Genomic DNA, 27,644 nt, shown 5'->3' with positions numbered 1-27,644 from the left:
TGCTTTAGTTGCTCAACATTCAAGTGCAAGTTTCAGAGTCTCTTCTGACAACCATTTTGGTCTTTTCCTTCTTTCCTGTCTTTTTAATGACCTCTTGCTTTCTTCATGGATGATGTCCTTGATGTCGTTCCACAACTCGTCTGGTCTTTGGTCATTAGTGTTCAACATGTCAGATCTATTCTTGAGACGGTCTCTAAATTCAGGCGAGATAGACTCAAGGTCATACTTTGGCTCTCATGGACTTGTTCTAATTTTTTCAGTTTCAGCTTGAACTTGTATATGAGCCATTGATGGTCTGCTCTACAGTCGGCCCCCTGGCCTTATTCTGACTGATGATATTCAGCTTTTCCATAGTCTCTTTCCACAGATGTAGTTGATTCGATTTCTGCATATTCCATCTGGTGGGGTCCACGTGTATAGTTGCCGTTTATGTTGTTGTAAAAAGGTATTTGCAATGATGAAGTCATTGGTCTTGCAAAATTCTATCATGCAATCTCCAGCATCATTTCTATCACCAAGGCCATATTTTCCAACTACTGATCCTTCTTTGTTTCCAACTTTTGAATTCCAATCACCAGCAATTATCAATGCATCCTGATTGCATGTTCAATTAATTTCAGACTGCAGAAGCTGGTAAAAGTCTTCAATTTCTTCCTCTTTGGCCTTAGTGGTTGGTGGGTAAATTTGAATAATAGTCATATTAACTGGTCTTCCTTGTAGGCATATGAATATTTTCCTACCACTGACAGCATTGTACTTCAGGATAGATCCTGAAATGTTCTTTTTGATGATGAATGCAACACCGTTCCTCTTCAAGTTGTCATTCCCAGCATAGTAGACCATATGATTGTCCAATTTGAAATGGCCAATACCAGTCCATTTCAGCTCACTAATGCCTAGAATATCAGTGCTTATGCATTCCATTTCATTTTTGACCATTTCCAATTTTCCTAGATTTTTACTTCGTACATTCCACATTTTGATTATTAGTGGATGTTTGCAGCTATTTCTTCTCATTTTGAGTCATGTCACATCAGCAAATGAAGGTCTCGAAAGCTTTACTCCATCCAGGTCATTAAGGTCAACTCTACTTTGTGGAGTGAGCTCTTCCCCAGTCGTCTTTTGAGTGTCTTCCAACCTGGGAGGTTCATCTTCCAGGACTATATCAGACAATGTTCCGCTGCTATTCATAAGGTTTTCACTGGCTAATGCTTTTCAGAAGTAGACTGCTGGGTCCTTCTTCCTAGTCTGTCTTAGTCTGGAAGGTCAGCTGAAACCTGTCCTCCATGAGTGACCCTGCTGGTATCTGAATACTGGTGGCATAGCTTCCAGCATGACAGCAACATGCAAGCCCCCACAGTACGACAAATTGACAGACAGATGGGAGCTGTAAAATCTGTAAAGATTGCTGCCAAGAAAACCTTATGAAGCAGTTCTTCTCTGTAACACAAGGGGTCAAGGTGAGTTGGAATCTATTCAAAGGCACCTGGTTTACCAGGGATGGAAGTGTAGAAGAAAGAAGGAGTCATTGCTTATGGGGCACTGAGCTTCTGTTAAGGATGATTGAAAAAATTGGGGACGGATAGTGACATTTGCACAATTTAATGAATGTTACTAATGTCACTGAATTGTATGCATAAAAAAATACTGACTGCTCTGCCTGAGATCACAACAGAGGGTCCAGGACAGAGCGGGAGCAAAATATAGAACAAAAAGTCAGGTACACACACACGCACACAAAAAAAAACCGACTTGCTGGTCTGACAGAGACTGGAGGAACCCAGAGGCTATGGCCCTAAGACACCCATCTGACCTGGAACCGAAGCCATTCCCCGAGATCACCATCCAGCCAAATGATAGATAAGCTCACAAAATAAACAACACCCAAGAGAAGCATGTTCCTTAGAACAATCAATTATAAGAGATCAAAAGGGCAATATTTGCCCAAAAGGAAATTTAAGAAGGCAGGAAGGGGTAGAAAATCAGAACGAAAGGAAAAGGGTAACCCAGGGAGGAAACGGAGAGAGTGCTGACACATTGTGGGGAAAGAAACCAACGTCAGGGGACATTTTATGTTGAAACTATCCTGTGGGAAACTAATTTGCTCTGTAAACTTTCACCTAACGCACAATTTTTTTTTTTTAATGCTGTAATGGCAACTGTTTTGACATATAGTTAATCACGATATTTAAAAAAAAGTGAGGGTTGCTGTGAAACGTGAAGGACAGCGCAGGTGAGGGGATTGTGCTCAGGGCCTTCCAAAAAAAAATTATTATTATTATTTTTAAATATGGAAGGGAGGGATTGAGGATCTCCTCCGTGCGAGCTCGGCCTCCCCTGGGCGGCTTAGTGGACTCTTCTCCTGCCTGGGTAGCGTTGTAGCCGCGGGCCACAGCGCTCGGCAGCATCCGGGCGTGGGCAGGAACCGAGGAGACGGGTGGCGCCCAGTTCCCCGAGATCCGCGTGGGGGCGCTCGCCCGCAGAGGTCCCAGGGAGGGAGATTGCAGGGGCCAGACTCGTCCCCTGCGCATCGCCCAGGAGCTGCCCGGGCCTGGAGGCCGGCCCTTGCTGATGCCCCGCGGAGAAGGGACCCTGGGCTCCTGGCGCTGGCTCCCGCGAGCGCAATGACCTCCGTCCCGCTGGGAAGGCGGCAAGGGCAGCAGGACCCCCAGCCGGCAGTCCCCAGGCGGCAGCCCGGAGGGAGCAGCGATCCCGGGGAAACACGACCTGCCGGCCGGCGCCGCTTCCCACGCGATACCCGCAGGTGCCGGGCCACGGAGCCTCTTTCCTCTCCGACCTCCTGTCCCTCGGCAAAGTAGGTCATCTTAGCTGTCGCAACCCTCACTCACGCAGAGCTCAGACATCTTCATCTTGAATGACAAAAGGAGCCTGGCCTGCACAGATTTTCTCCGCTGTATCCCCCGCCAGCCTGGCTGGCCGCAGAGGGGCTGGCTGCTGGGAGAATGAGCTAGCATGCGGGGAGGGGCGAGAGCTGACAGCCCGGCGAGTCACGGCCGAGGAACCCCGCGTTCCAGTGACCCGCCACGGTGGCCAAGGTCAGCCACCCAGGCGCAGGGTCAAACCAGGGCGGGGCCGTGCGCCGGAGACCCTGCAACCGGGGAACCGCGCCCCCCTCCCGGTCTAACTTCGGCCGCGCTGGTCCCCATCCCTCTGCGCCTCGCCTCCGCCCGCCTGGCGCGCCGCGTGTTTTGCCTCCCTCCTGGGACCCGGCAGCAAGGAGGCCGCAGTGGGGACCGGCCGCGCCCTCACCTCCCGGCCCTTCGGGTCGGCCCCAGACGCGGGCCACGCCACCAGTGCCACAGGTGCTGCCCAGACGCAGCGCTGCGGTGAGTTTGGCAGCTGGGATGGGAAGGGAAGGGGGACAAACTGTTGCCATTTCTGCCTCGCTCGCAGTCTAGTGCCAGAGGCTAAGGACGAAGGCCAAGGAGCTACCAGCCCCCATATTCTCGAGGGCAGCTTTCCCCAAACTCGGCGCGCCGGCTGGGCACTGACCAACGCCGAACCAGGAGGGAGACAGGAGGCTCGGGATGAATTTTACTCGGGGAGGGAGGCCGTGGATATACTCCCCTTTAGAGCGCTAGCTTTCGACCCAAACAGAGGCCTGGACTCGAATCCTCTCCTGGAGTTCTTGGATACTTCCAGGACCTTTCAGAGACTCAGCTTCCCCAGCTATAAAATGGGGGTATAGGGCTATTGCACTGGGCCTTTGTGGGGATGTAACCAAAAGGTGCTGCAATTGCTAAGCACGGGATTCGCATTATTTTAGCGGAGAAGAATCTGCGTCCGCCCCGGCCTTGGGAGCTGCACTTCTGGCCAGGCCTGCCCTCTCCACGGGGTGAGCGGTGGCCTCTGGCCTGGCAGCCGCATGGGAGCACCGACATGGGCAAAGGCCCTGCCGCCCCAACGCACAAGCGCAGAGTGAGCTGGTTGGTGGCCCTCCAGTCCTTTGAGCAGAACGCACAGTGTGGCAGGGACAGTGGATACTTTTCTTAAGGAGGACATCCCTCATCCTTCCTTCACAAACGCCATTTTGCACCCCCAGACATCTTCGCCACAGAAAACTAGGAACCACTGTCAAAATCATTAATGCCTCCAAACTCCCCGCTACCAGGTAGAGTTCCCATTTTGCAGATGCAAACCGCGATGGTTAAATGATGCGCGCCAGTTTATAAGCAACTGATAAAGATTCCTTGATCTTTTCCACACCCCCCCCCCCTTATGTGTGTTTAATGCTGTGAGTTGCATTTTCTGCTAATCAAAGGATAAACACGGCCCGTTTGGGCAGCTGCCATTGGAAGGAGGCCGCAGCGTCCGCCCTTCCACTGCTTCCAGGGTGGGGCGTCTTGTAGGAGTTACTGCCGCCGTCAGCCTCGAACCCGTTGCCATAAAGTCGATTCCACCCAATAGGACAGAGTAGAACTGTTTCCAATGAGCGGCTGGGGAGTTTGAGCTGTCGGTTAGCAGCTGAGCTCTTATCCACTGCGCCACCAGGGCTTCGCCAGGGTTGAAAAAAAAAAAAGTTGAGGTGAGGATGAAATGCGACACCAAACAGGGAAATGGATCCGGGCAAGCCACTCTCACCCTCGCTCTCTGGGATGTATCCGAGAATGGGAGGGCGGGCAAGATAGTGGCCTTGAAACTGGGCTGGGTTTCTGCGCATTTAGAACCGGAGAAGGCACCTTTGACTCTTGGGCGGAAAGCCCCTCTTCTACCCCCACCCCACAGTTCTTAAAACTTGTTCCAAATTCTGGATCCGGAGAAGGGGCCCTCTTCTGTAAGCTCTGTCGAGGAGACTTTTACTCGGAGGGTAGGGACATGTCTTGGAAAGCGATGGCTGCCATGCTCGTGCGCTCCACCGTGCACGGTGACTGCTCAGCGCCGAAGCAGTGGGCGCGGGAGAAACGTGGGGCGCCAAGACTTGGCGAGACCGAGCAGTGGCTCTGCTCGCCCGCGGCTGGGCGGAGCGCTCTCTCCGGTCCTCTCTTTCCCTCCTTTCTCCGGGCGGGTGGGACCTCTTCCCCTGGCCTCCCCCGCCCCGGCGCAGTGGTTTCCACCTCGCTGTACCCCTGCCACCGAGATGGTCTCTCCCCGCTGCCTCCCCTCATGCAGCCACCGCACACGCGCGCGGGCTGCACCTGTCTCCATGGTTATCAGCACCCGCTTCCCGCCCCGCGTCGAATCTCCGCGGCCCTGGAAGGTGTCACTTCATTCTAAAGCCTTCTGCTCCCCTCCGCTCCCCGAGACGGACACCCAGGGGGCTGCGGAGGACGCAGGATTAGGACCTGCGCGCGACCCGCACCGGGGCAGGTCAGGGAACTCATTTAGTGAGCAGTCGTGCATCCTGATTGGGTTTAGGTGTGTAGCTGCTACGCCCGTTGGCTTTGGCTCCGCGCCCTGGAATTTAGTGCTGGAGGGGGTCACAGGGATTGATCCTCCAGCCTCTGCAGGAGCCAGGACATGCGGCAGGCGGGCCTGTTTCCAGAAAACTCACTCAGGTGTTAAGTTCAATGCCCGGCTAAGTTAGTTGCGTCTTCTCCAGGACCTCCTGCTCTGTCCTTGGCCCCGGCCCAGTGGCCCTGGCCCCGCAGTGGGCTGGTTCAGGCTGGGCTCTAGGGGCTGAGATGGATCCGAATAGCCCCGAGCACTGGGAGACTTCAGCTAGGCAGGGCAGACAAGTGATCAGACGACACCAATGGTCAACGTAGGTGCAGGGCAAAGCTTGCACAGGGCCCTGCGGGACTGGGATTCGGGAGGGCTTCTTGGGCGTCGGGCAGTTGAAGAAAAATGGAAAGCTAATGAAAGCAATCACTTGTTATGCTTGCTTGCTCTCCTCCTCCCCCTATTTCATTTTCACAACAGCCCTGAAGTAGGTACAGTTGTTATCCTCATTTTACAGAAAAGAAAAGTGGAATTCAGAGAGATTAAGTGCTCTGTTGCTGTGAGCAAGTGCCTAGGCAAAGGAGACAATGTGAGCAGACACTGAGGTGGAACACTGAACAGACTAGGGGAGGGGACTACAGAGAAATGGATGTTTCTGGAGCACCAAGTACCAAAGAGGTGACAGGAGAGGCTGGATAAAACCGTGGAGACCACAGAAGGCCTTGTAAACCACTTGGTCCCGAAGGCAGAGAGAGGCTGGTCCTCACCCAAAGGCATGACACAGTCTCTCTGACAGCACTTAGTAGGATGGAAGGAAGAGGAGGAGAAACAGAGAGGTGGGTGCAGTGTACTCTGGGATAATAAAGGAGGGGGCTGATTGTAGTTAGAAGCACTCAACCCAGGGGCTCCAGCGATCCAAGGTCCCCACACAGCTACCCCTAGGGCTGAGGAATCCCAGACCACAGATGCCCCAGCCACAGCGCACCTGGACTCAGATAGTGGACATGGAGGGCGAAGATCAAGAGCTGGGTTCAAAGAATGATTAGAAGGCGACATTGGTATCACATAATGAAGGAGACGGAGGATGACCCCTAGGTTTCTGGACTGAACAATTAGACTGTGGTTCCCTCACTGCCGTAGGGAACGTGGTGGCGGGGCTGGGTCGTGGGAAACATGCCCAGTTTTGTCTGCTGTCCTGTGTCTGAGGCAGGTACTGCAGTTTCCCCAGCAGGCGGTGGATCAGGGCTCTGCAGCCAAATCGACTGGCTCCAAATCCCAGTTCCACCAACTCACTCGTTGTTGTTGTTCGTTGCCGTTGAGTCGATCCCAACTCATGGCAACCCCATGTGTTACAGAGTAGAACTGCTCCTTGGGGTTTTCTTGGCTGTAATCTCAATGGAAGCAGATCTCCAGGCCAAAAGTTGACCTCTCTAAACCTGTTAATTCACCTATAAGATGGGGATAATAATAGGATTATAGAGTTGTTGTGAGAATAAAATGAGATAATATACAGTGTTGGGAACAGAGTAACTATCCAATAAATGGCCCTGCTACTGTTGTTTTTATTAATAATTCTGAAACTCTGAGAAGCAATTTCAGAAGTCATTAAGTGGGAGTTGAAACCAGGAGAATATATGAGATGACCTAAAAAGTATATATGGTGAGAAGAGAGGAAATTGAAGACCAGGAGCACTGACATTTAAGGGGTGAGCAGAGGAAAAGGAGCCTAAGAAGAAATTGCCAGAGAAGGAGGAGGAATACCTGAAGAGCCTGGTGTCATGGAGGCCACACATAGCAGCCACACAGTTGATAATCGCCTGATGTTGTTAGGGTAAGCACTCTCCTCTAGATGGCTGTGCACCTCAGAGGAGGCAGCCCTCAGCCCCAGCCCCTACAAAGGGAGTAAGTCCTCACTGGATAATCCCATTTCCCTTGCCAGTGATTGGTTTAGGAAGGTGTGTTTGACACAGTTCTGGCCAATGGGACTTGAGGGCAAGTCTGCCTAAGGGACTTCTGGGAAAGACTTCCTTGAACTTCAGAGATACACAAAAAAAATGCAGACTCTTCTTCTTCATGTTGACATATCTGGGTGAGATGGTTAGAACTGCTACAGCCATCTTTCTACCAGCATGAGGATGAACCCCTCACAAAGAGGGAGGCAGACGCAAGACAATCACTAAGAAGCGGTGATGGAGCCTTGGCAGTACCGATCCTGGAGGTTTTGTGATGTGACATGATGAACTGCTTAGCTGAGTTTGAATCAGGGTTTTTGTTGCTGATGTTGTCTGCCAAAAAAAAAAAAAAAAAAAAATGAGGTATTTGAATCACAAAGAGGTTTAATATAGGAAATTAGCTGTTTACAAAACCTTGGGAAGTGCTGAACTTCCAGAACATTCCAAAGCTGACCCACTCACTCTTGGAGCAGCCACATCTGTCCCTTTGTCAGGAAAGTGGAAAACCCAGGAGGCATGCACCAGAATTACTGAGTTCAAGAACAGTGCTTTATTTAGTTAGGGATCAAAAGCCACTGCCAAACCACCACAGCCGCGGTAATGAACATGGACGTACCCCTCTCCTTGGCCTTACTTGCCAGGTGTCTTAGTTTACTAGTGCTGCTGTAACAGAAATACCACAAGTTTTAATGAACAGAAATTAATTTTCTCACAGGCCAGAAGTCCGAATTCAGGGCACGGACTCTAGGAAAAGCCTCTCTGTTTGCCTGCTGTGGGGGAAAATCCCTGTCTCGGCTTCTCTAGAATTCTTCTCAGGATTCCTTGGAGATCTTCAGGTGGCATCTGTCTTTCCCCCATTGGTGCTTGCTTGCTTCTGTGCCTAACCTGCAGTTTTTATATCTCTAAAGTTATTGGCTTAAGACACACCCTACACTGATATAGCTCCTTAACCTAACAAAGAAATTCCTGTTCCTAATTGTTGTTGTTGTGTACCCTAGCATTAATTCTGACTCATAGTGACCCCATGTGACAGAAAGAATTGCCCCATAGCATTCCCTAGGCTGTAATGCTTCTGGAAGCAGACCACCAGGTCCTTCCCCCACGGAGCTGCCAGGTAGGTTCCAACCATCAACCTTTCGGTTAGCAGCTGAATGCTTAACTGTTGCACCACCCGGCCTTTATTCCCAATAGGGGTTAGGATTCACAACACATATTTTTGGGGGGGGGGAGGGGGGACACAATTCAATCTACAACACACCAGGACAAGACAGCCAATGCAGCAGGAAGGTGGCCTTCAGTTGATTTCTACCTCCCAGGTGTTTCCATCTAATAGCCACCTTCTGTGCTCTTCATTCCTACTTCCACCTGAGGTCTTCTCTTTGCAATCATTTTTCCTTCTACCTAATGAATACCCTTTAATTGCCTGAGGGTCTGATTGTCAACATCTTTCTGTTTCACTTTGCCAGAAAATATTTTTGTTCTACCCTCATTCTCGAAGATATTTTTTTTTCAGGGCATGGAATATAGACTGGTAGTCATTTTCTATTAGCACCTGAATATTCCCATCCTTGAAGGCCGCTTATTATGAGAATACGAAGTGGTCAGGGTTCAGTACAGGGAATAGAAACCAGCAGAAAAAGAATCTGATACAAGGGATTAGGTACTAAGCAATCATCAGATGCATTGGAAGAATGGGCTCTAGTTTGCGCCCCCAGGAAACCAGAAGTCACTTACCCAGAAGTAACTAAAGACCCAGAAGTAATTCACGAGAGGAGCAGCAATAGGAAAGCGCAAAGACCACCACTGGAACTCAGCTGTGTAACACAGGCCTGTAGCTGGGAATCAGGGAGCTACCCCAACTACAGCTGTGCCTTGATACTCACAAAGCGCTGCAGAAAAACTCCCTGTCTCTGTGATCTTGCTCGCCAGCAGAAAACAATGCAAGCTGCAGAAATATAACCTGGCTCACGTCTGCTCTCTAAATCGTCAATCTGGGCAATGTAGCTTTTTGTTCCCCAGTCTTCATAGGAAGACTGGAGATAGGCATTGAAACTGAGTGCATTGGAGCATATTGAACACAGCCTCCTAACAAACACCGGAAGGACGGCAAAGCTTTCAAGCAGATGGATGGGATCCCCATCGTCAAATGGCATGCAACCTGAAGTGGCCACTGGGTTTGGCAATTAGAAAGCCCAGGTGGATCTTGGGAGAGTGGCGTCAGTGGTGGTGAGAAAAGCTGGATTGTACTGGGGGAGCAGTAAGCAAGAACTTGGTGAATGTAGATGGTCTGAGGCATTTGCTAGAAAGAGAAGAGGAAAGGTAGTGGAGGGTACATTGGGTTTCAAGGAACAGCTTTGGTTGTTTGATTTTTTTTTTTTTTAAGAGTAGTAGGGAATAGAACTTGGGAATAGAACCTGTTTAAAAGTGGAAGGGAAGGTGCCAACAGAAGAGAACAGAGAGGGCGAATGGATGGGTGATGAATGCAGAATTTGCAGGCAGCGGGAGCAGATGCTTGAGATGTAGGGAAAGATGCTCATGACATTTTGCTCAGTGACAAGAGCCTGTTATAAAGCAAGCATTATATGGTATCTTGCCTGTTTTGAAAGTATATTAGATATATTGAAAATATTTAATGAATTGTCAGATAGCCCTCAGAGAGACAAAACTCAACTCCCAAGTGTATTCTACTGTTGCAAGGCTGTGTCACTGAGATGGAGCAGCCCCAGCCAATGGCCTAGGCTTGGGCAGGGTGTGTAGTAACTAGAGAGCAGGGTAGGAGTTGGAGAGTGTGGGATGGAGGACAGCAGACCCATATTCTTGCAAGCACACGGCCACGAGATGTCTTCTTCCATAGGTCTCATGTACACGTCATGATTCCCAAATTTCCTGACTCCCATGTGCTGAGGAGCAGCCTGCCATCACTTCTTCCAGAACCCAACTGCAGAGGCCAAGACCTAGCCTCTCTCCATCCCCACTCACCATCAACAGATGTTTTCAGGAACTGAGGAAGCATCCAAGTTCCCCATCATAGTCTTGGGCCACATCCTGAAAAAATACTGACAGAGTTCCCCCAGGCTTCCTGTTCCCCCCCAAATCATGACCACAAAGATCCACTGATCAAGGTTGACCCTTAAGAACACAAATTCCTGAAAAATAACTCTCTTAAGCTAACAATTTTTCTCAACCCCTGTCTTCTCTCTCCCAACATGGCTATTTCTTATGCCAATATGTATAAATAAAAAAAATATGTATGTATAAATAAAAATATAAGCCTTTATTATTTTTTTCAAGAAAAGCATACATCGAAATGTTAGCAGCATTTTTCTGAGTGATAGGAATTGAGGGCAGTTGCTATTTTCACCTTTCTTTTGTCCTTTCTACATTTTCTACAACAAACTTGTATTTTAAAAATAGAAAAAAAAAGCATCGAAGGTTGTTAAAAATAACACAAGTGGAGGGTTGTTGTTGGACTACATAGAGAAATTGCTGAAAATAACTACAATGTGGATAAAATAACAACTTGATTCTGTACATGAGCTGTACGGAAAGTAAGGCGTACTCAAGCATGAAAGGCAAGACAGGTTTGAACTCAAGAACATATGCAAAACTGGGTGAATCTGAGCACATATTTGTAATCTTTCAGGACTAGCAGGACAGAAGGGAAAGCCTATATAATGATTGTTGTTTTTGTTGGGTGCCGTTGAGTCAATTTTCAACTCATAGCAACTCCATGTGACAGGGTAGAGCTGCCCCGTGGGGTTTTCTGGGATGTAACCCTTACAGAAGCAGATAGCCAGGTCTTTCTCCCGTGGAGCCAGTGGGTGAGTTCAGATCTCCAGCCCTTAGGTTAACAGTTGAGCACTTCACCATTGTGCCACCAAAGCTCTTTATATAATGATAAAACATTCAAATTTCCAGGAAGATATAATACATCTAAACTTTTATAAATGTAACAGCAGAGCTTGAAAAATGAGCTAAAATTGACAGAATTAGGAGGAAAAATTGGCAAGCCCACCATCTCAAGCGCTACTTCCACACACATCTCTGACAGAGTAAGCAGCCCAAAATCCACAAGGATGTAAAAGATTTGAACAACGTGGTTAGCAAGCTTGACCTAATGGATGAATGAATATAGAGCTCTACATCCAGCAGCTGTTAGAGACAGCGTTTTCCAGCATCCATGTCTATAAAAAGGGACCATGGACATACTGGGCTAAAATCAAATCTCCATTAATTTCAAAGGATTGGTATCGTATATACCCTCATCTCTGAACACAATGCAAGTAAGTGAAAAAAATCAATAAGAAAAAGATGACCAGAAAAAAAAAAAAATGTGTGTGGCAGAGAAGAGAAAGACTGTGACTTTTTTATCAGCACGTTTTCTAGTTTCTCTGATTGAACCACTTTGACTCATGTGCCCATCTCTGAACCAATTAGTATGGCCAGTGGGATGGGAAACGCTATTTGGCTTAAGCCGTTCAGGGCTTATACCTGGATTTGGAGATAGGATCAGTTCCCGATCTGCAGGCTAAAAACTGGTGGTAAGGGCTGAGGGGCACAGTTCTCTTTGGAAATTCTGAGTACTGTTACCTGGGAAAAGGGGACTAGATGGTGGGCAGTGAACAGATGTCGTCTTGTTGAACCTCTGTGGCTGCAATGTAGGCTCACGACCCAGGGGCATTCTGCAACTGTTCACGCAGCAGAGGGCAGGCTGGTGTCTCTGCTTCCAATTCCCAATCAGTGTAATGCATTTGGTATTTCATTCTTTTATTTTGATCATGTAGTACAAGTTCAGTAGCTAGAGAAGAGCTTCAAACACGTGCATAAATACTTCTGGACATTTGGATTCAACCCTGTTTATTTTCATGGCCAGCGGAAGTGCTGACTCTCAGCGTCTCCTAGAGTATCTGGAGCGGCCTGGATTTTTATTTGTGCTTCGTAACGCACCTAAACTGGAAGTAGTATTAGCAACCTTGCATTAATCTCTTATATTTGCAAGTTCTGTACCAGTGCCTTCCGGCATCCGCTCTTGAAATCTCTCTCAACCTTATGAGGTTGAGATTATCAAATAACAGTTCGTGCCTGACTACTAACTGAACGGTTGGCGGTTGGAACCCACCCACCCAGCAGCACCAGGAAAGAAAGGTCTGGCAATCTGCTTTCATAAAGATTACAGCCAGGAAAATCCTATGGAGCTCAGTTCTACTCTGTAACATGGGGTTGCCACGAGTTGGAATCAACTCAACGGCAATGGGTTTTTGTTTTTTTTTTTTTTTAACTGGTGAGGAACCTGAGGCTTAGGGATGTAAGCAACTTGAACAAGGTAATACAGCTGATGATGGTGGGGACCAGATTTGAAACAGATCTGTTGGACCCCAAAGTCTGTGCCTCTGCAATGGGTACGGTGCTGCCCTCACTCTGTCCCCAGCGTCGTATCACCTGTTGATGAAGAGAAATACTCTGACGAAACCTTTTGCATCCCAACCTCATCTTCTGAAAACTCTCCTCTAAAAGTCAGGACGTTCACTGGGTCTGGAAAAACAGTCTGTACGATTCAGTCGAAGAGTTCAAGCAGAAGCTACAAAACCTCGCTCTCAAACTCTATGAAGGTCAGTGAGTATCTACGGGCTGCTTGTCAACTTCTGCCAGGTTCCTGCTCTGTTGCTTCCCCTTGTTGCTTGTTTCCTCTGGTATGACACCGTGACACCACGCTTGAGAGGAATAGCGACAGGCAGACCCCGGATTACAAAAGAGTTCTGTTCCTAAGTCTGCCTTTAAGCCGAATTTGTACGTAAGTGGGAACGGTTAGGTATGCTTTGTATCTAACATCAATGAGTCAAATGTTTGTCTTGGTGTATAGTATATAGGGTAACTTTCTCGCATAAAAAACACTAAAGAAAACACTTGCAGATACACTAAAGCATCTTTAACACAATAATACAGTAATAATAATGTTTTGCTGCATATTGCAAAGTAGGGCCCCTTTGTTATTAAGAACCATTGTCTATACCTCGAATTTTTCTTAAAGGTATACACATTTTAATGCTTTTAAAATATATATATGGACAAATTATTTTTCAAAAATTTGTATCAATTTACTCTGCCATCAGCACTATATGCTAGTACTAGAATACCAGATTCTTGCCAGCATTATGTTTCTTTCCTTCACTAATTTCACCAAATATTTAAAATATTTGCATTTTCCTAATTTTTAGTTGGGTTGGACAGGTTTCGATGCTTATCATTTGTTAATTATATATGTACATCTTTGTCCATTTATCAGCCTTAGTGTTTTTCTTTCTTAGTTTGTGTGAGTTCTTTTTATAATTAAAATATTAACTTTTGGTCTGTCATTTTTTATTGTACTTTAGATGAAGGTTTACAGGGCAAACTAGCTTCACATTAAACAATGAATACACATATTGTTATGTGACATTGGCTGCCAACCCCAAGACATGTCAACACTCTCTCCTTCTTGACCTTGGATTCCCCATTACCAGCTTTCCTGTCCCCTCCTGCTTTCTTGTCCCTGCCCCTGGGCTGGTGTGCCCATGTAGTCTTGTTTTGTTTTATGGGCCTTTCTAATCTTTGGCTGAAGGATGAGCCTCAGGAGTGACTTTCTGAAAGGGTGTCTGCGGGCCATACTCTCGGGGTTTCTCCTGTCTCTATCAGACAAGTAAGTCTGGACTTTTTTTTTGGTGACTTCGAATTTTGTTCTACATTTTTCTCCAGCCCTGTCCAGAACCCTCTATTGTGATCCCTGTCAGAGCAGTCAGTGTTGGTAGCTAGGCACCATCTAGTTGTGCTGGACTCAGTCTGGTGCAGGCTGTGGTAGTTGTGGTCCATTAGTCCTTTGAACTAATCTTTCCCTTGTGTCTTTGGTTTTCTTCATTCTTCCTTGCTTCAGATGGGGTGACACCAGTGGAGTATCTCAGATGGCTATCCACAAGCTTTTAAGACCCCAGATGCTACTCCTCAAAGTAGAATGTAAAACATTTTCTTTATAAACCATGCTATGCCAGTTGAGCTGGGCCAGTTGAGCTAGATGTTCCCTGAGACCGTGGTTCCCACAGCCCTCAGCCCAGTAATTTGGTCCCTCAGGGAGTTTGGATGTGTCTGTGTTGCTTCCATGATCTTGCCTTATACGAGTTGTGCTGGCTTCCCCAGTACTGTGTACTGTCTTACCCTTCACCAAAGTTATCACTTATCTATTGCCTAGTTAGTGTTTTTCCCCTCTCACCACTCTGCTCCTCATAACCATCAAAGATTGTTTCTTTTTGTGTGTAAATCTTTTCATGAGTTTTTATAGTAGCGGTCTCATACAATATTTGTCTTTTTGTGATTGACTTATTTTACTCAGCATAATGCCCTCCAGATTCATCCATGTTGGAAGACACTTCACAGATTCATCACTGTTCTTTATTGTTGGGTTGTGTTCCATTGTGTATGTACCCATAGTTTGTTTATTCACTTATCTGTTGATGGGCACCTAGGTGTTTCCATCTTTTTGCTATTGTGAACAATGCTGCAATGAACATGAGTATGCATATGTCTGTTCCTGTAACAGCTCTTATTCCTCTGGGATATATTCCTAGGAGTGGGATTGCTGGATCATGTGGTATTTCTAACTTTTTAACAAAGCACCATATCATTTCCAAAATGGTTGTACTATTTTGCATTCCCACCAGCAGTGCATAGTAGTTCCAATCTCCCTGCAGCCTCTCCAACATTTGTAATTTTCTATTTTTTGATTGGTGCCAGTAATGCCGGGGGGCAAGATGGTATCTCATTGTGGGTTTGATTTGCATTTCTCTAATGGCTAGTGATTGCAAGCATTCTGTCATGTGTTTGTTAACCACTTGAATGTCTTCTTTGGTGAAGTGTTTGTTTATACCCTTTGCCCATTTTTTGATTGGGTTATTTGTGTTTTTGTTGTAGAGGTGTTGGATTTTCCTGTAGATTTTAGAGATTAGATATTTGTTGAATTTGTCATAGCCAAAATTTTTTTCCCAGTCTGTAGGTCCTCTTTTTACTCTTTTGGCAAAGTCTTTTGATGAGCATAAGTGTTTAATTTTTAGAAGATCCCAGTTATCTAGCTTATCTTCTGTTGTGTGTTGTTAGTTATGGTTTGTACCCTGTTAATGCCATGTATTAGGGCCTCTAGCACTGACCCTATTTTTTCTCCTACGATCTTTAGAGTTTTTGGTTTTATATTTAGGTCTTTGATCCAGTTCGAATTAGTTTTTGTGTATGGCGTGAGGTATGGGTCATGTTTCTTTTTTTTGCAGATGGACATTATACCTCAAATTTTTAATATTATGGGCTTTATGGGCGTCTCCAGGCTGTTCATAACCCGGGGACTGCCTGTATTTAAAATACTAAAGTCAAGACCTAATCACCGTGTTATTTCCGGAGGAGTGGCAAGCAGGTTGCCAGACTTGTTTTTCTGTTCTTCAGAGATGTGGCTGACACCCACATCTATCATACCACGGGCTCAGATTCTTGCTGATTTTTGAGTCAAGGAAAGAAGAATCCTCCTCAAGGGAATGAGATAAATTCCCAGTGTTACCCAAAGCAGGTCGTGCTTGGTGAGGCTTCTTGTCAATAAAAACACACTGAGAGTGTATAGCAAGGTGTATATGGGTTTTTGTGTGAGAGACTGACTTGATTTGTAAACTTGTACTTAAAGCACAATAAAAATTATATATATATAATAAAATTATATATACATATATATACATATATATACATATATACATATATATACATATATACATATATATACATATATATACATATATATACATATATATATATATAAAACACACACACACCCCAAGGCGAGGAGGGAGAAATAGCATTTATCCCAAGTGTGCAGGAAAGGAGCAAGGAGGTGTATACCTCAAATCAAGCTCCCTGAACAAAAGGAGGCAGAACCTTTTAGACCATCTCTCACAAAGAACTACATGCAGATATTATGGACTACATAGGTTATCATGGCACACAGGCACATAAGACAAATTGCATTTTTTCTTGGGCATGTAGGCTAGTAAACTGGGTTTGACTGGCTTGAGCCACACCCAGCACTTTGAGGGCAAAGGACAGGAGGGGCAGGTGAGCAGCTCCTGGCAGCTTCAGCTATCATCAGCACCTTCTGAAAGGTAGGTTCTGAGGGCTGTGTGAAAGTTGGAGGGAGAGTGGAGACGGAGTTAATTTTTGTGGGAAGTGGGTGGGATCCCTTGGTGTTGGCACGTTTTCAGACTGTAAGGAAGAGGTAGACTTGCTTGCCTGGGGGGTAGGAGCTGGTGAACAGAAAGGGCTACGAGACCCAGACTTGATTAGGGCACCCTAATCTTACTTGATTAGCAAATGTCATATTTAGACACTTCATCTCAAAGGAGAAATAAGAAAGTAACCAGAACATTCTGACAAAGCTCAGAAATGAATTTGGTGTCAATGCAGTAGCTTATGTATAAAAACAAAACAAAACCTGTTGTCAATGAGTTGATCCTATTGGACAGAGTAGAATTGCTTCATAGAGTTTCCAAGGAACGGCTGGTAGATTCGAACTGCCAAGCTTTTGGTTAGCAGCTGAGCTCTTAACCACTATACCACCAGGGCTTCAGCTTATGTGTACTTATTAGCAAGTTTCTAATAAGCTCATACAGCTTTTTTTGTTTTCTGCTTCTTTCCTTAACATTTGTTCATGTATGTATTGTGTAAATCGGCAGTCATAACTTTATCTTTTCTTGCCACTGTTCACTTAAATTCTCTGTGACTCTGGGGCTTTGTATGGTTTCCAATTTTTCACATATAGCTTTACCCAATTTATTATTTTTTTCCCAATTATTTCCTTAAGACAGTGGTTCTCAAGATTTACCATGCACCAGAATCATCTTAAAAAAAAAAAAAAATCACCAGAAGGGCTTGTTAAAACACAAGGTGTCAGCCCCATGCACTAGAAAGCTAGAGTGTCTGATTCAATAGCTCTGGAGTGGGGCCCTAGAAATTAGATTTCTAACAACTTTCACCACCTTTGGATGTAATAGAACAAGATTGCCACGGAAAGGTAGGTTTATTACATTATCGTCAGGTTTCACCCTGGAGGAGAATAGTCTCCAGTATGGCTATGGTTTATGTACGTCTTTCTCCACTGCTCTACTTGCATCAAGTTTTGGCAGGTTTGTTTGTTTGCTAGTTATTATGTAGTCAGTCCTAAAATTTATTTCAATTTGCATCTCCTTCATTAGAACTGAGAATGTATCTCCAGGGTTATTCAGTCTTTGAATATTGTCTTAGTTATCTAGGGCAGCTATAACAGAAATGCCACGAGTGGATGGCTTTAACAAACGGAAATTTATTTTCTCACAGTTTAGGGGGCTAGAAGTCTGAATTCAGGGCCCTGGCTCTAGGGGAAGGCTTTCTGTCTCTGTCAGCTCTGGAGGAAGGTCCTTGTCTCTTCAGCTTCTGCTTCCTGGTTCCTTGGAAGTCTCCATGTGTCTTGGCACCTATCTTACCCCATCTCTCGTCTGCTTAGTTGTTTAATCTCTTATATATCTCTAAAGAGACTGACTCAAGATATACCGTTCACTAATCTTGCCTCATTAACATAACAAAGACAATCCATTCCCAAATGGGATTATAACCATGGGCATAGAGGCTAAGATTTACAATATATATTTTGGGGCAACACAATTCATAAGAGGTATATTTCTTGATATATACATTTTATAAGGAGCTCTGGTGGCACAGTGGTTAAGAGCTTGGCTGCTAATTGAAAGGCTGGTGGTTCGAACCTACCCAGTAGCACCAGAAAAGAAAGGCCTGGGGATCTGCTTTCAACTTTCGAAGAGTTTCAGCCTTGGAAACCCGATGGGGCAGTTCTACTCTGTCCTATAGTGTTGCTAGGAGTTGGAATTGACTTGATGGCAGTGGGTTTGGTTTTGTTTATAAATTTCATCCCCTTTTGGCCACTCTCACATCAAGATGTGGGTATCGCCATTATGAATAGCAGACAATGAAAAGGACAAGTCCCTTAACACCTGGCAGGGTCCAGCACCAGCTGGTGGTCTGCACAGAGCTGGGCTGGGGCTGCCCTTGCCCATCCTGACCAGTTCTCACCCTCCCTCCAGCCGCCCGGTGCCAGGTCCCCTGTGGCAGCAGGGCACCCAGGGTAGACTTCAAAAGCAAGCCATCCAGAACCAGAGGTTCCTTCAGGGCACCAAGTCCAAATGGGCTTTGAATAAATAAGATTAACCAACAATTGCCTAAATCCCTTTTTGTTAAAGATTTTTTTTTTTAAATCTTTCTTAAAAAAGAAGGAAGGAAAATAGAGAGAGAGAGAGAGATTAAGGCCAGTTAAGACCAATATCCAGGTTCGAGATGTTGTCCAAACCAAGCCAAAGCCATTGCCTTCAAATCGATTCCAACTCATGGTGACCCCATGTGTTACGGAGTACAACTGCTCCACAGAATTTTCTTGGCTTTAATCTTTATGGAAGCAGGTGCCTCTGGGTGGGTTGAAACCATCAACTTTTCAGTTAGAAGTCAAGCGCACACCATTTGTGCTACCCACGGACCATTCAGTATGTTTTAAGTGAAGCTAAATTCATGTGGTGGTGGTTTCATTTCCTTTCTCCCCTTGAAACCCACTCTCACCATGGGTGTCCCACTAGCTTCTCCAGACAGGGTGCAGATGAGAGAGCTCCGGAGACAGTAAGGGGAACTACCAGAAGAGCCTCCCAGAGAAACCCAGAAGCAGGGGGGTGGGGAGGCTGGAGAACACAGGCCAGGCTGAGCCACTGCCAAGTTGCTTCCATTCAGCATGGAAGCCAAGGGACAGAATTGCTTTCCAAAAATAGCCAAGTGGAGTCATCAGTGCCAAAGACCTAAAGCCAGCAAGCATGGTTGCCCTGCCTGGCCCTGCTGCAGGCCCTGGAGGGCAAAGCAGCTCAGCCCTCCACTCCTTTTGGACTGGACCCTGACTCCCTCCCTTCCTCTCAGAGGTCATCAGGAAGCCCCCCTTTCCTTGGACCAACATCACATGAGAAACCCCCGAGTCTAGGAACAGAAGTCAAGGAATGGGGACAGGGAAGGGCTGTGAAAAGGACAGCATGTCATGGAGGAAGGATTGTGGGTCTGGGGTTGGGCAGAGCTGGGTCCCAACCCCGGTTCCATCACTCATAGCTCTGAGATGCAGACAGGTTACTCAACAGAGACATCATTTTCTCCATCTGTAAATTGTGGCAAGGATTAAATGAGATATGGGTGTCAATTGCCTGGCACATAGCTGGCACTGGGTAAATAGCAGCTGTTATTTTAATCATTATTACTGTATGTACACCCATCTTGAGTTTGTTTCAACAGCTGAACATATTATCATTCATGTTATAATAACTGACAAATGTTATCCTCTGCAGGCGCAGATGTGTGGCTCCAGAATAGCGTCTACGGCGGCTGAGAAGTCATTCCAGGCTCTCAGCCCAGTGTTTAAGCAGCAATTTGATCTGAAGATGGCAGCCAGGGCACTCTGGGGCAGCCTGAGCCTGCTCCGCGTGGTATGGTGTCTCCTTCCGCAGACAGGCTATGTGCACCCTGATGAGTTCTTCCAGTCACCTGAGGTTATGGCAGGTAAAGCTCTCCAGGGCAATCAAGATGGGTTGCTCTCTGGGTATTGCGTGGGGAGGAAGAAGCATGTCTGTGCACATGGGCAGTAAATGCACAAGCAAAGCCGGAGCTTCTCTAGGATAAGACTTGGGAGTGGGGACTTCACACCTCCCTGAGTGATGGCACTGACCTCGTGAGCCCTGGCCCCTGACAGTTGCAATGGTTGTGTGGGTTTGGCATCTGCACAGCGTTTGTATTAATAGTTGCTGCCTGCTTGGGCCAACAGTATGAGTCATTCAGAAAGAAAGCTGCACTGGACTTCTCAGCGGAGGGATCTTAGAGTTGTGCATTCCCAATGGTTGAGGGAGCTTACACAAGGCTGTGGTCTCAAAAATTGTAGGTTGATGTGAAGGATGAGGGAGCTCAGACCCGGGATGCTCACTTTTTAGACCTTAACTGCCAAGGGAGTGTAGGGCACAGCATAAGGGTAGTTTTGGGGGCCTAGAAACTTTTCAGATGCTGTGAGCATGTAGCTTCCTCCTCATGGTTCAGTATGGCTGCTGGAGCTCCAGCCATCAAGTCTACTTTCCAGCCAACAGAAAGGAAATAGGTATGCCTGCTCCCTTTAAGATAATTTTTTGAAAGTCACATGGTTTTCTCCCACTTACATCCTGTCTTAGTTACACAATACCACAAGTGGATGGCTGTAACAAAAGAAATTTATTCTCTCACAGTCTAGGAGGTTACAAGTCCAAATTCAGGCCATCAGCTCCAGGAGAAGGCTTTCTCTCTCTGTTGGCTCTGGAGGAAGGTCCTTATCATCAATCTTCTTCTGGCCTAGATGCTTCTCAGCACAGGGACCCCAGGTCCAAAGGACATGCTATTCTCCTGGCTCTTGTTTCTTGGTGGTTGAAGTTCCCATGTCTCTCTGCTCACTTCTCTTTTATATCTCAGAAGAAACCGGCTCAAGACACACTTTAATCTTGTAGATGGAGTTCTGCCTCATTAATATAATTGCCTCTAATCCTACCTCATCAACATCATAGCAAGAAGATTTACAACACACAGGAAGATCACATCAGATGACAAAATGGTGGACAATCACACAATACTGGGAATCATGGCCTAGCCAAATTGATACACGTATTTTTGGGGGACACAATTCAATCCATGACACATCCCATTGGCAACAACACATCACATGACCACACCTAGATGCAAAGGAAGTTGAGAAATGTAGTCTTTATACCTAACCAACAGCCCAATTAAAGAGAGGGATTCTATGACTAAGGAAGAGGGGAGAATGGATATTGGGGTGTGTGAAAGTGCACTCTCTACTTCTCTTCTGGGTTCAATAATTCATTGCAATGGCCACACAGAACTCACAGACCATACTTCCAGATAAGTGGTTTATTAAGGAACAGGGTACAACTCAGGACCAGGATCAGGAAGCAGGTAGGCAAAGTTTCCCTTCTTCTGTGCAGGACAGCTCTCTTAGCTCCTCTTAGCCATGCGGGGGGCTCTTCTCAGCCTCCTGAGGACAGGCCTCCTCTCAGTCCCCTCAGGACAGGCCTCCTCTCAGTCCCCTCAGGACAGGCCTCCTCTCAGTCCCCTCAGGACAGGCCTCCTCTCAGTCCCCTCAGGACAGGCCTCCTCTGGGCCCCCTCAGGACAGGCTCCTCTGGGCCCCCTCAGGACAGGCCTCCTCTGGGCCCCCTCAGGACAGGCCTCCTCTGGGCCCTCTCAGGACTGGGCCCCCTCAGGACAGGCCTCCTCTGGGCCCTCTCAGGACAGGCTCCTCTGGGCCCCCTCAGGACAGGCCTCCTCTGGGCCCCCTCAGGACAGGCCTCCTCTGGGCCCCCTCAGGACAGGCCTCCTCTGGGCCCCCTCAGGACAGGCCTCCTCTGGGCCCCCTCAGGACAGGCCTCCTCTGGGCCCCCTCAGGACAGGCCTCCTCTGGGCCCCCTCAGGACAGGCCTCCTCTGGGCCCCCTCAGGACAGGCCTCCTCTGGGCCCCCTCAGGACAGGCCTCCTCTGGGCTCCCTCAGGACAGGCCTCCTTAGGACAGGCCTCCTCTGGGCCCCCTCAGGACAGGCCTCCTCTCAGTCCCCTCAGGACAGGCCTCCTCTGGGCCCCCTCAGAACAGGTTCCTCTGGGCCCCCTCAGGACAGGCCTCCTCTCGGCCCGGACATCTGTCACCACTGACTATCTCACAGAGCCCCTTCCAGGCCTGTTGCCTCTGGCTCTGCCACTCACTGGTTTGAGTGTTATTGCCCTTGCCCTTGTTACACTTCTTTTAGGAGGTTCCTTGCCTCCTCTCTCTCTCTTTTTCTCTTCTTCCTTCCTGCTGCTTCTGTCTTCAAAAACCTCTGTGCAGTTGGCTGCATATATACACAACTGCTTGTCAGTTTCAAGGTATGGTTCCTCCCAGGGGTGGGGGGAGCACAAACTGACAAATCCTCTCTCCCCACAGACACTTCATTTGCATAGTCAGCTACAGACACTTCATTTGCATAGTATATTGACCAATCCCTGCAAGGTGCACACCAATAACAGGGCAGGCCGCAGCCCAGGGACAGACAAAAAGTATCAAACCAAGTTGTTTATAGCTTACCCAAGAAATGCCAATCAACCTGGACAAAAGTAAGAAATCCTCTAGGGTAGAAAACTAAGGCAAAGGTAACTCCTCAGAGTTTAGGGGAAAGATCTCTCAAGCTGTTTTTCCAAAGAACCAAGGCAAAAGGCCACAATAAAGGAACTCATTTCACCACAGGGAGATACCCAGATATCTTTGCCACAGGGCTCAACAGATGGATTTGATTTTTAAGCTCAAAAGTCCAGTCTTCTTTTTCATATATATAAATTATATACATATATATATATGGAAAGCCTGGTGGCATAGTGGTTAAGTGTTATGGCTGCTAACCAAAAGGTGGGCAGTTTGAATCTACCAGGCTCTCCCTGGAAACTCTATGGGGCAGTTCTACTTCGTCCTATAGGGTCCATATGAGTTGGAACTGACTTGAGGGCAATGGGTTTGGTTTTATATATATATATATGTAATTTTTTTTTTTTTTTAAACTTGAGCCAGTAGAAAGCAGCCAGATCGAGCTGTTCCTAGATTTTTTGTTTCCCTTTCGCCCTCTGACATAGATAAAATGGCCAAATGCTGGAGGACTGAGAAGGAGAAGCAAAGAGCTTGAGTCCCTGGTTGCAGGATTAGCTCTAAACAACCAGGAACGTTATCAAGGGTGAGATGTTGCAGACAGTGGCGCATGGAGCTGAGTTGCAGAAACTCAGAGTTAGTTTCCCTAAAGCCTCCCCCATCTCCACCCCTTTGAGCTCTGGGATATTGGGGCCCAGGGTTGCAGACCAGCCCTGGACAGCAAATTTTTTTTTAACTCCAAAAGTACTGCTTGAATACATTCTTATAAAAAAATTAAACTATCATAGAAAAAACGAAAATCCCCTTTGATCATAACCCTTGTTGCTCGTTCCCTTCCCCTATTCTCATGCCCCCTGCTCTTGATTGCAATCATTATCACCAGGATGGGTTTTTGAGTCTGAATTTTGAGACCTTAGAACTCTGAGAAGGATGGCGCCTCCCTCTGTCCCGCCCCATACACCCTGTCCGGGGCACACTGTCACCTCATCTCCCAGGCCTGGTTCCTCCTGCCCCATTTCACAAGGTGGGGCCTCTCATTTCTGCGCAGTGTAATGAATCACCACCGCACATTTAGCAGCTTAAAGACCCGCCCCCTTGTCCTGCACAGTCCTGGAGGCAGAAGTCTAGCACCACGTGGCTGGGCTCTCTTTCTGCTCAGGATATCACAAGGCTGAAACGAAGCTATGGGCTGGGCTGTGTTCTTGTCTGGACGCTTCGGTGAAATCTGTTTCCAAGCTCGTTCTGGTTAGCAGAATTTAGTTCCTTGTGGCTGTGGAACTCAGGTCCCCTTTCCTTGCCTGCGGCTGCCTCAGCTCCTAGAGGTTGCCCAGGTTCTTGCCCATGGACCCCTCCATCTTCAAGCCAGCAAGGACACACTGAATCCTCCTTGTGCTTAGGCCAGGCTCACCGGGTGATCTCCCTATTTTAAGGTGCCATATGACATAACCTAATTGTGGGAGAAAAAGCCACAGTGTTCACAGTCCCAGGGATCATGCAGGGCGTGTACACTAGGGGAAGGTGCCTGGGTGGTACAAATGGTTTGCACTAGTTACTTACCTAAAGGTTGGCACTTTGAACCCACCCAGTGGCACCCAGATTGTTGTTGTTGGGTGCCGTCAAGTCGATTTCAACTCATAGTGACCCCATGTGGCAGAGTAGAACTGCTCCATAGGGTTTCCTAGGCTGTAATCTTTACAGGAGCAGATCGCCAGGTCTTCCTCCCATGGAGCCTCCAACCTTTCAGTTAGCAGCCGAATGCTTAACCATTGTGCCACCAGGGTTCCTTATTCTGTGAAGCCTAGAAAACCCTATGGAGCAGTTCTAGTACGCAACACATGGGGTTGCCATGAGTCAGAATCAACTCGACAACAATGGACTTATTTTTTTGTTTTGTTTTGGTACACTGGGAGGTGGAAAATCTTGGAGGCCTTCCTAGAATCCCACCTCTCACATGCCCTGAGCTTGGTATTGGCTCACCCCTGCCTCTCTCTCTGCAGAAGACATCTTGGGCATGGAGGCCTCAAGGCCTTGGGAGTTTGGGCCCAGCAGCTCCTGCCGCACAGTGGTCTTCCCGCTGTTGACCTCCGGCTCTGCCTTCTGGCTGCTCAGGCTCTGGGAACAGCTGGGGCTGTGGCCTGGCCCACTGAGTGGCTACAAGCTGCTGGTAGGGCCCCGGCTCCTCCTCACCGCCCTTTCCTTTGCCCTGGACCGTGCCGTGTACCACCTGGCCCCACTGTGGGGAGCAGAGCGCTGGACCGCCCTGGTCCTCCTGGCTGGCTCCTACGTCACCCTGGTCTTCTACACAAGGACCTTCTCCAACGCCATTGAGGGACTGCTCTTCGCGTGGCTGCTGGTGCTGGTATCCCCCCGTGTAGCTGGGAACCCCACACCCAAGCGGCCTCCTTCAGGCCCCTGGTGGCACAGCTGGCTTCTTGGGAGTGTTGTGGCTGCTGGCTTCTTCAACCGGCCCACCTTTCTGGCTTTTGCTCTGGTCCCGCTCTTCCTCTGGGGCGTGGGTGGAGCCCGGAACCCTGGCTTCAAGTCACTGGCCCACGAGGCCCTAGTGCTACTCCCAGGGGCGGCCCTCACTGCAGCGGGGTTTGTGGCCATAGACAGCTGGTACTTCTCCAGCCCACTGAGGGCCAGTACACTGGTCCTGACGCCTGCCAACTTCCTGCACTACAACCTGGACCCCCAGAACCTGGCGAGGCATGGCACGCACGTGCGGCTCACCCACCTGGTGGTCAACGGCTTCCTGCTCTTCGGGCCCCTGCACATCCAGGCCCTGCAGACTACGTGGCAGCAGCTGCAAGCTAGCCCCTGGGCCTTTGCACAGATGGGCTTCCTGAGGATACTGGGTGCCCGGAGCCTGCTGACCAGCCACAGGTCTTATCTTCTTCTTCTCTACTTCACACCACTGGCCCTCCTGTCTGCCTTTAGCCACCAGGAGGCTCGGTTCCTAATCCCCCTCCTGGTACCCCTAGTCCTGCTTTGTAGTCGTCGGGCCCAGCCTGTGCCCTGGAAGGGCACCCTGGTCTTCTTCAATGCCCTCGGGGCCCTCTTCTTTGGCTGCCTGCACCAGGGAGGCCTAATACCTGGCCTGGGGCACCTGGAACAGGTAGTCCATGCACCTGTGCTTCCAGGCGTAAATACCCACTACACACTGCTCTTCGCCCACACCTACATGCCCCCCCGCCACCTCCTGCGCCTCCCAGGCCTGGGGTCACCCGTGGAAGTGGTAGACATGGCTGGAACGGAGGACAGGATCCTGTGCCAAGCCCTGAACAACTTCACCAGGCAGCCAGCCTGCCAGGCTGCTGGTGGGCCACGGCTCTGCCGCCTCTTTGTGGTAACCCCTGGCACCACCAGACCTGCCATGGAGAAGTGCGGCTTTCCCCTCAGGAATGAGATGCTCGTGTTTCCCCACCTGACCATGGAGGACCCCCCAGCCCTGTCCGCCCTGCTGAGTGAGGCGTGGAGGGACCACCTCAGCCTCCACATTGTGGAGCTGGGAGAAAAGCCTGATGCTGTGACAGAGCAGCCACTGCCCACAATTCAGCCATAGACTCTGCCTCTCCGTCTTCTGCAGGGGCAGCTGGGCTGGACAGGGCCCTTCCTTTCCTTTCCCTGCTACCATTCCCACTTCTGCCGCTCCTGGGCACCGCTCTTGGCTGCTCTGCCTTCTGGGTGAGCTGTTCCCTTTTCCTGCAGAGACCAAAGATCTGACCCATCACGGTCCTGATGCTGAAGTCATACAGGATCTCCATGTAACCAATGGCACCCAGAGTCTGTCTCTGCCCTGCTCCCTCCAGCCACTGTGATGTGTTAAATGTATCAGAGCGCCTGTTGGGAAAAGAGACCTCCCCTTGACCTTCCTTGATGCCTTACATCTGCGCATGACAGCCCGCCCGTTGGCCTACTCGATGCCTGGAAGGCAGTGTGGTAAAGTAGAGACAGCGTGTGACTCAGATGAAGGGGACTGAGTTCTAGTCCCTGGTCTGCCATTCTCTGGTAGTGTGACCTTGAGCAAGCCCCTTGTCCTCACCCAGTCTGTTTCCCAACTGCAGAGTGGGTCAATGGACCTCTGAGGTGTCTGTGGCTCCCCCTGGCATTCCTGGGTTCCACAGCCCATGGTCCCTGGCTGGGCGGGCGTGTCCCTCACAAAGCTCCTTAAGCAAGGATGTGGGGGTGTTTTGTACCTAAGGGGAGTCTGATGCCTGCTGTCTCAGTGTTTGGTTGTTACCAAAACAGATCATTCTGGATCTTTTCTCTTCACTCTTTTCTATCCTGTCCTTGACCAAGGCGGTGGGGACTCTCTAGCCATTTCTGCACCTCACCTTTTGAAAATCACCTTCCCAGGTTAGAAGCCCTGATGTTCCCTCCCCAGCAATGCTTCTGGGCCTCTCAGCCCTCCCCGCTAGGGACAGAGAAAGTGCAGGGCTCAGACGGGATCTGACGGTCCTGAAAGACAGCCTGGCACTCCCAGGGGCCTTTTCTTAAGTGTGGCTGTCACTCTGCAAGCTCAGAGCCCCCCCTCACCCCCCTCCCCCCATCTGAAACCTCTCTTCATGGGATGGAGAGCAAACTCCATGCCAAACCAATACCTGCTGCTCTGGTGGGAGCCACCATATCCCAGCAAGCTGCTCTCCACACGCGGGGTACTTCTACCCAGACCACAGGGAGCAGGAGCTGGACACTGCTAAGCCTGCCCTCACTCTCTCTCCCTCACCCCTACCATCCCAAATGTGAACACAAGGCACCCAGGCCATAGAGAAGGTCAGTGACCTGGAGGTCAGTGTGGAGCAGGAAACCAAATCTATGCAAATAACCCAACCCAAGCACACTGTTCTAGTTCTGCCTTCTGGCTAAAGCCCTGGGTCACCCTAAAACCACACCTCGCACAGGCGTCCTGCTCTGTGGCTGCTGCTTGGGTCCCACAGCCTTCTTATAACCCCAGTGCCACTGAGGAAAACCAAAGTCAGTGGTGTACTGGTGAATACTGAACAGCCCACTCTCTGGGTT

General features: G+C 48.5%; 1 protein-coding gene across 1 annotated transcript; it reads left to right on the top strand.

Annotated features, from left to right (window-relative positions):
* The first annotated feature begins 3,386 nt into the window (after positions 1-3,386).
* PIGZ (phosphatidylinositol glycan anchor biosynthesis class Z) lies at positions 3,387-26,187 on the top strand. Its single transcript, XM_049855644.1, has 3 exons — positions 3,387-4,132; positions 19,772-19,982; positions 24,620-26,187. The coding sequence occupies exons 2-3, from the start codon at positions 19,778-19,780 to the stop codon at positions 26,185-26,187; spliced, it is 1,773 nt and encodes a 590-aa protein (XP_049711601.1). The 5' UTR covers positions 3,387-4,132; positions 19,772-19,777.
* Positions 26,188-27,644: the final 1,457 nt, after the last annotated feature.

The sequence above is a fragment of the Elephas maximus genome, chromosome 1, assembly GCF_024166365.1.
Source record: "Elephas maximus indicus isolate mEleMax1 chromosome 1, mEleMax1 primary haplotype, whole genome shotgun sequence".
Lineage (NCBI taxonomy): Eukaryota > Metazoa > Chordata > Mammalia > Proboscidea > Elephantidae > Elephas > Elephas maximus.
This window is presented reverse-complemented; position numbering and strand designations above follow the sequence as displayed.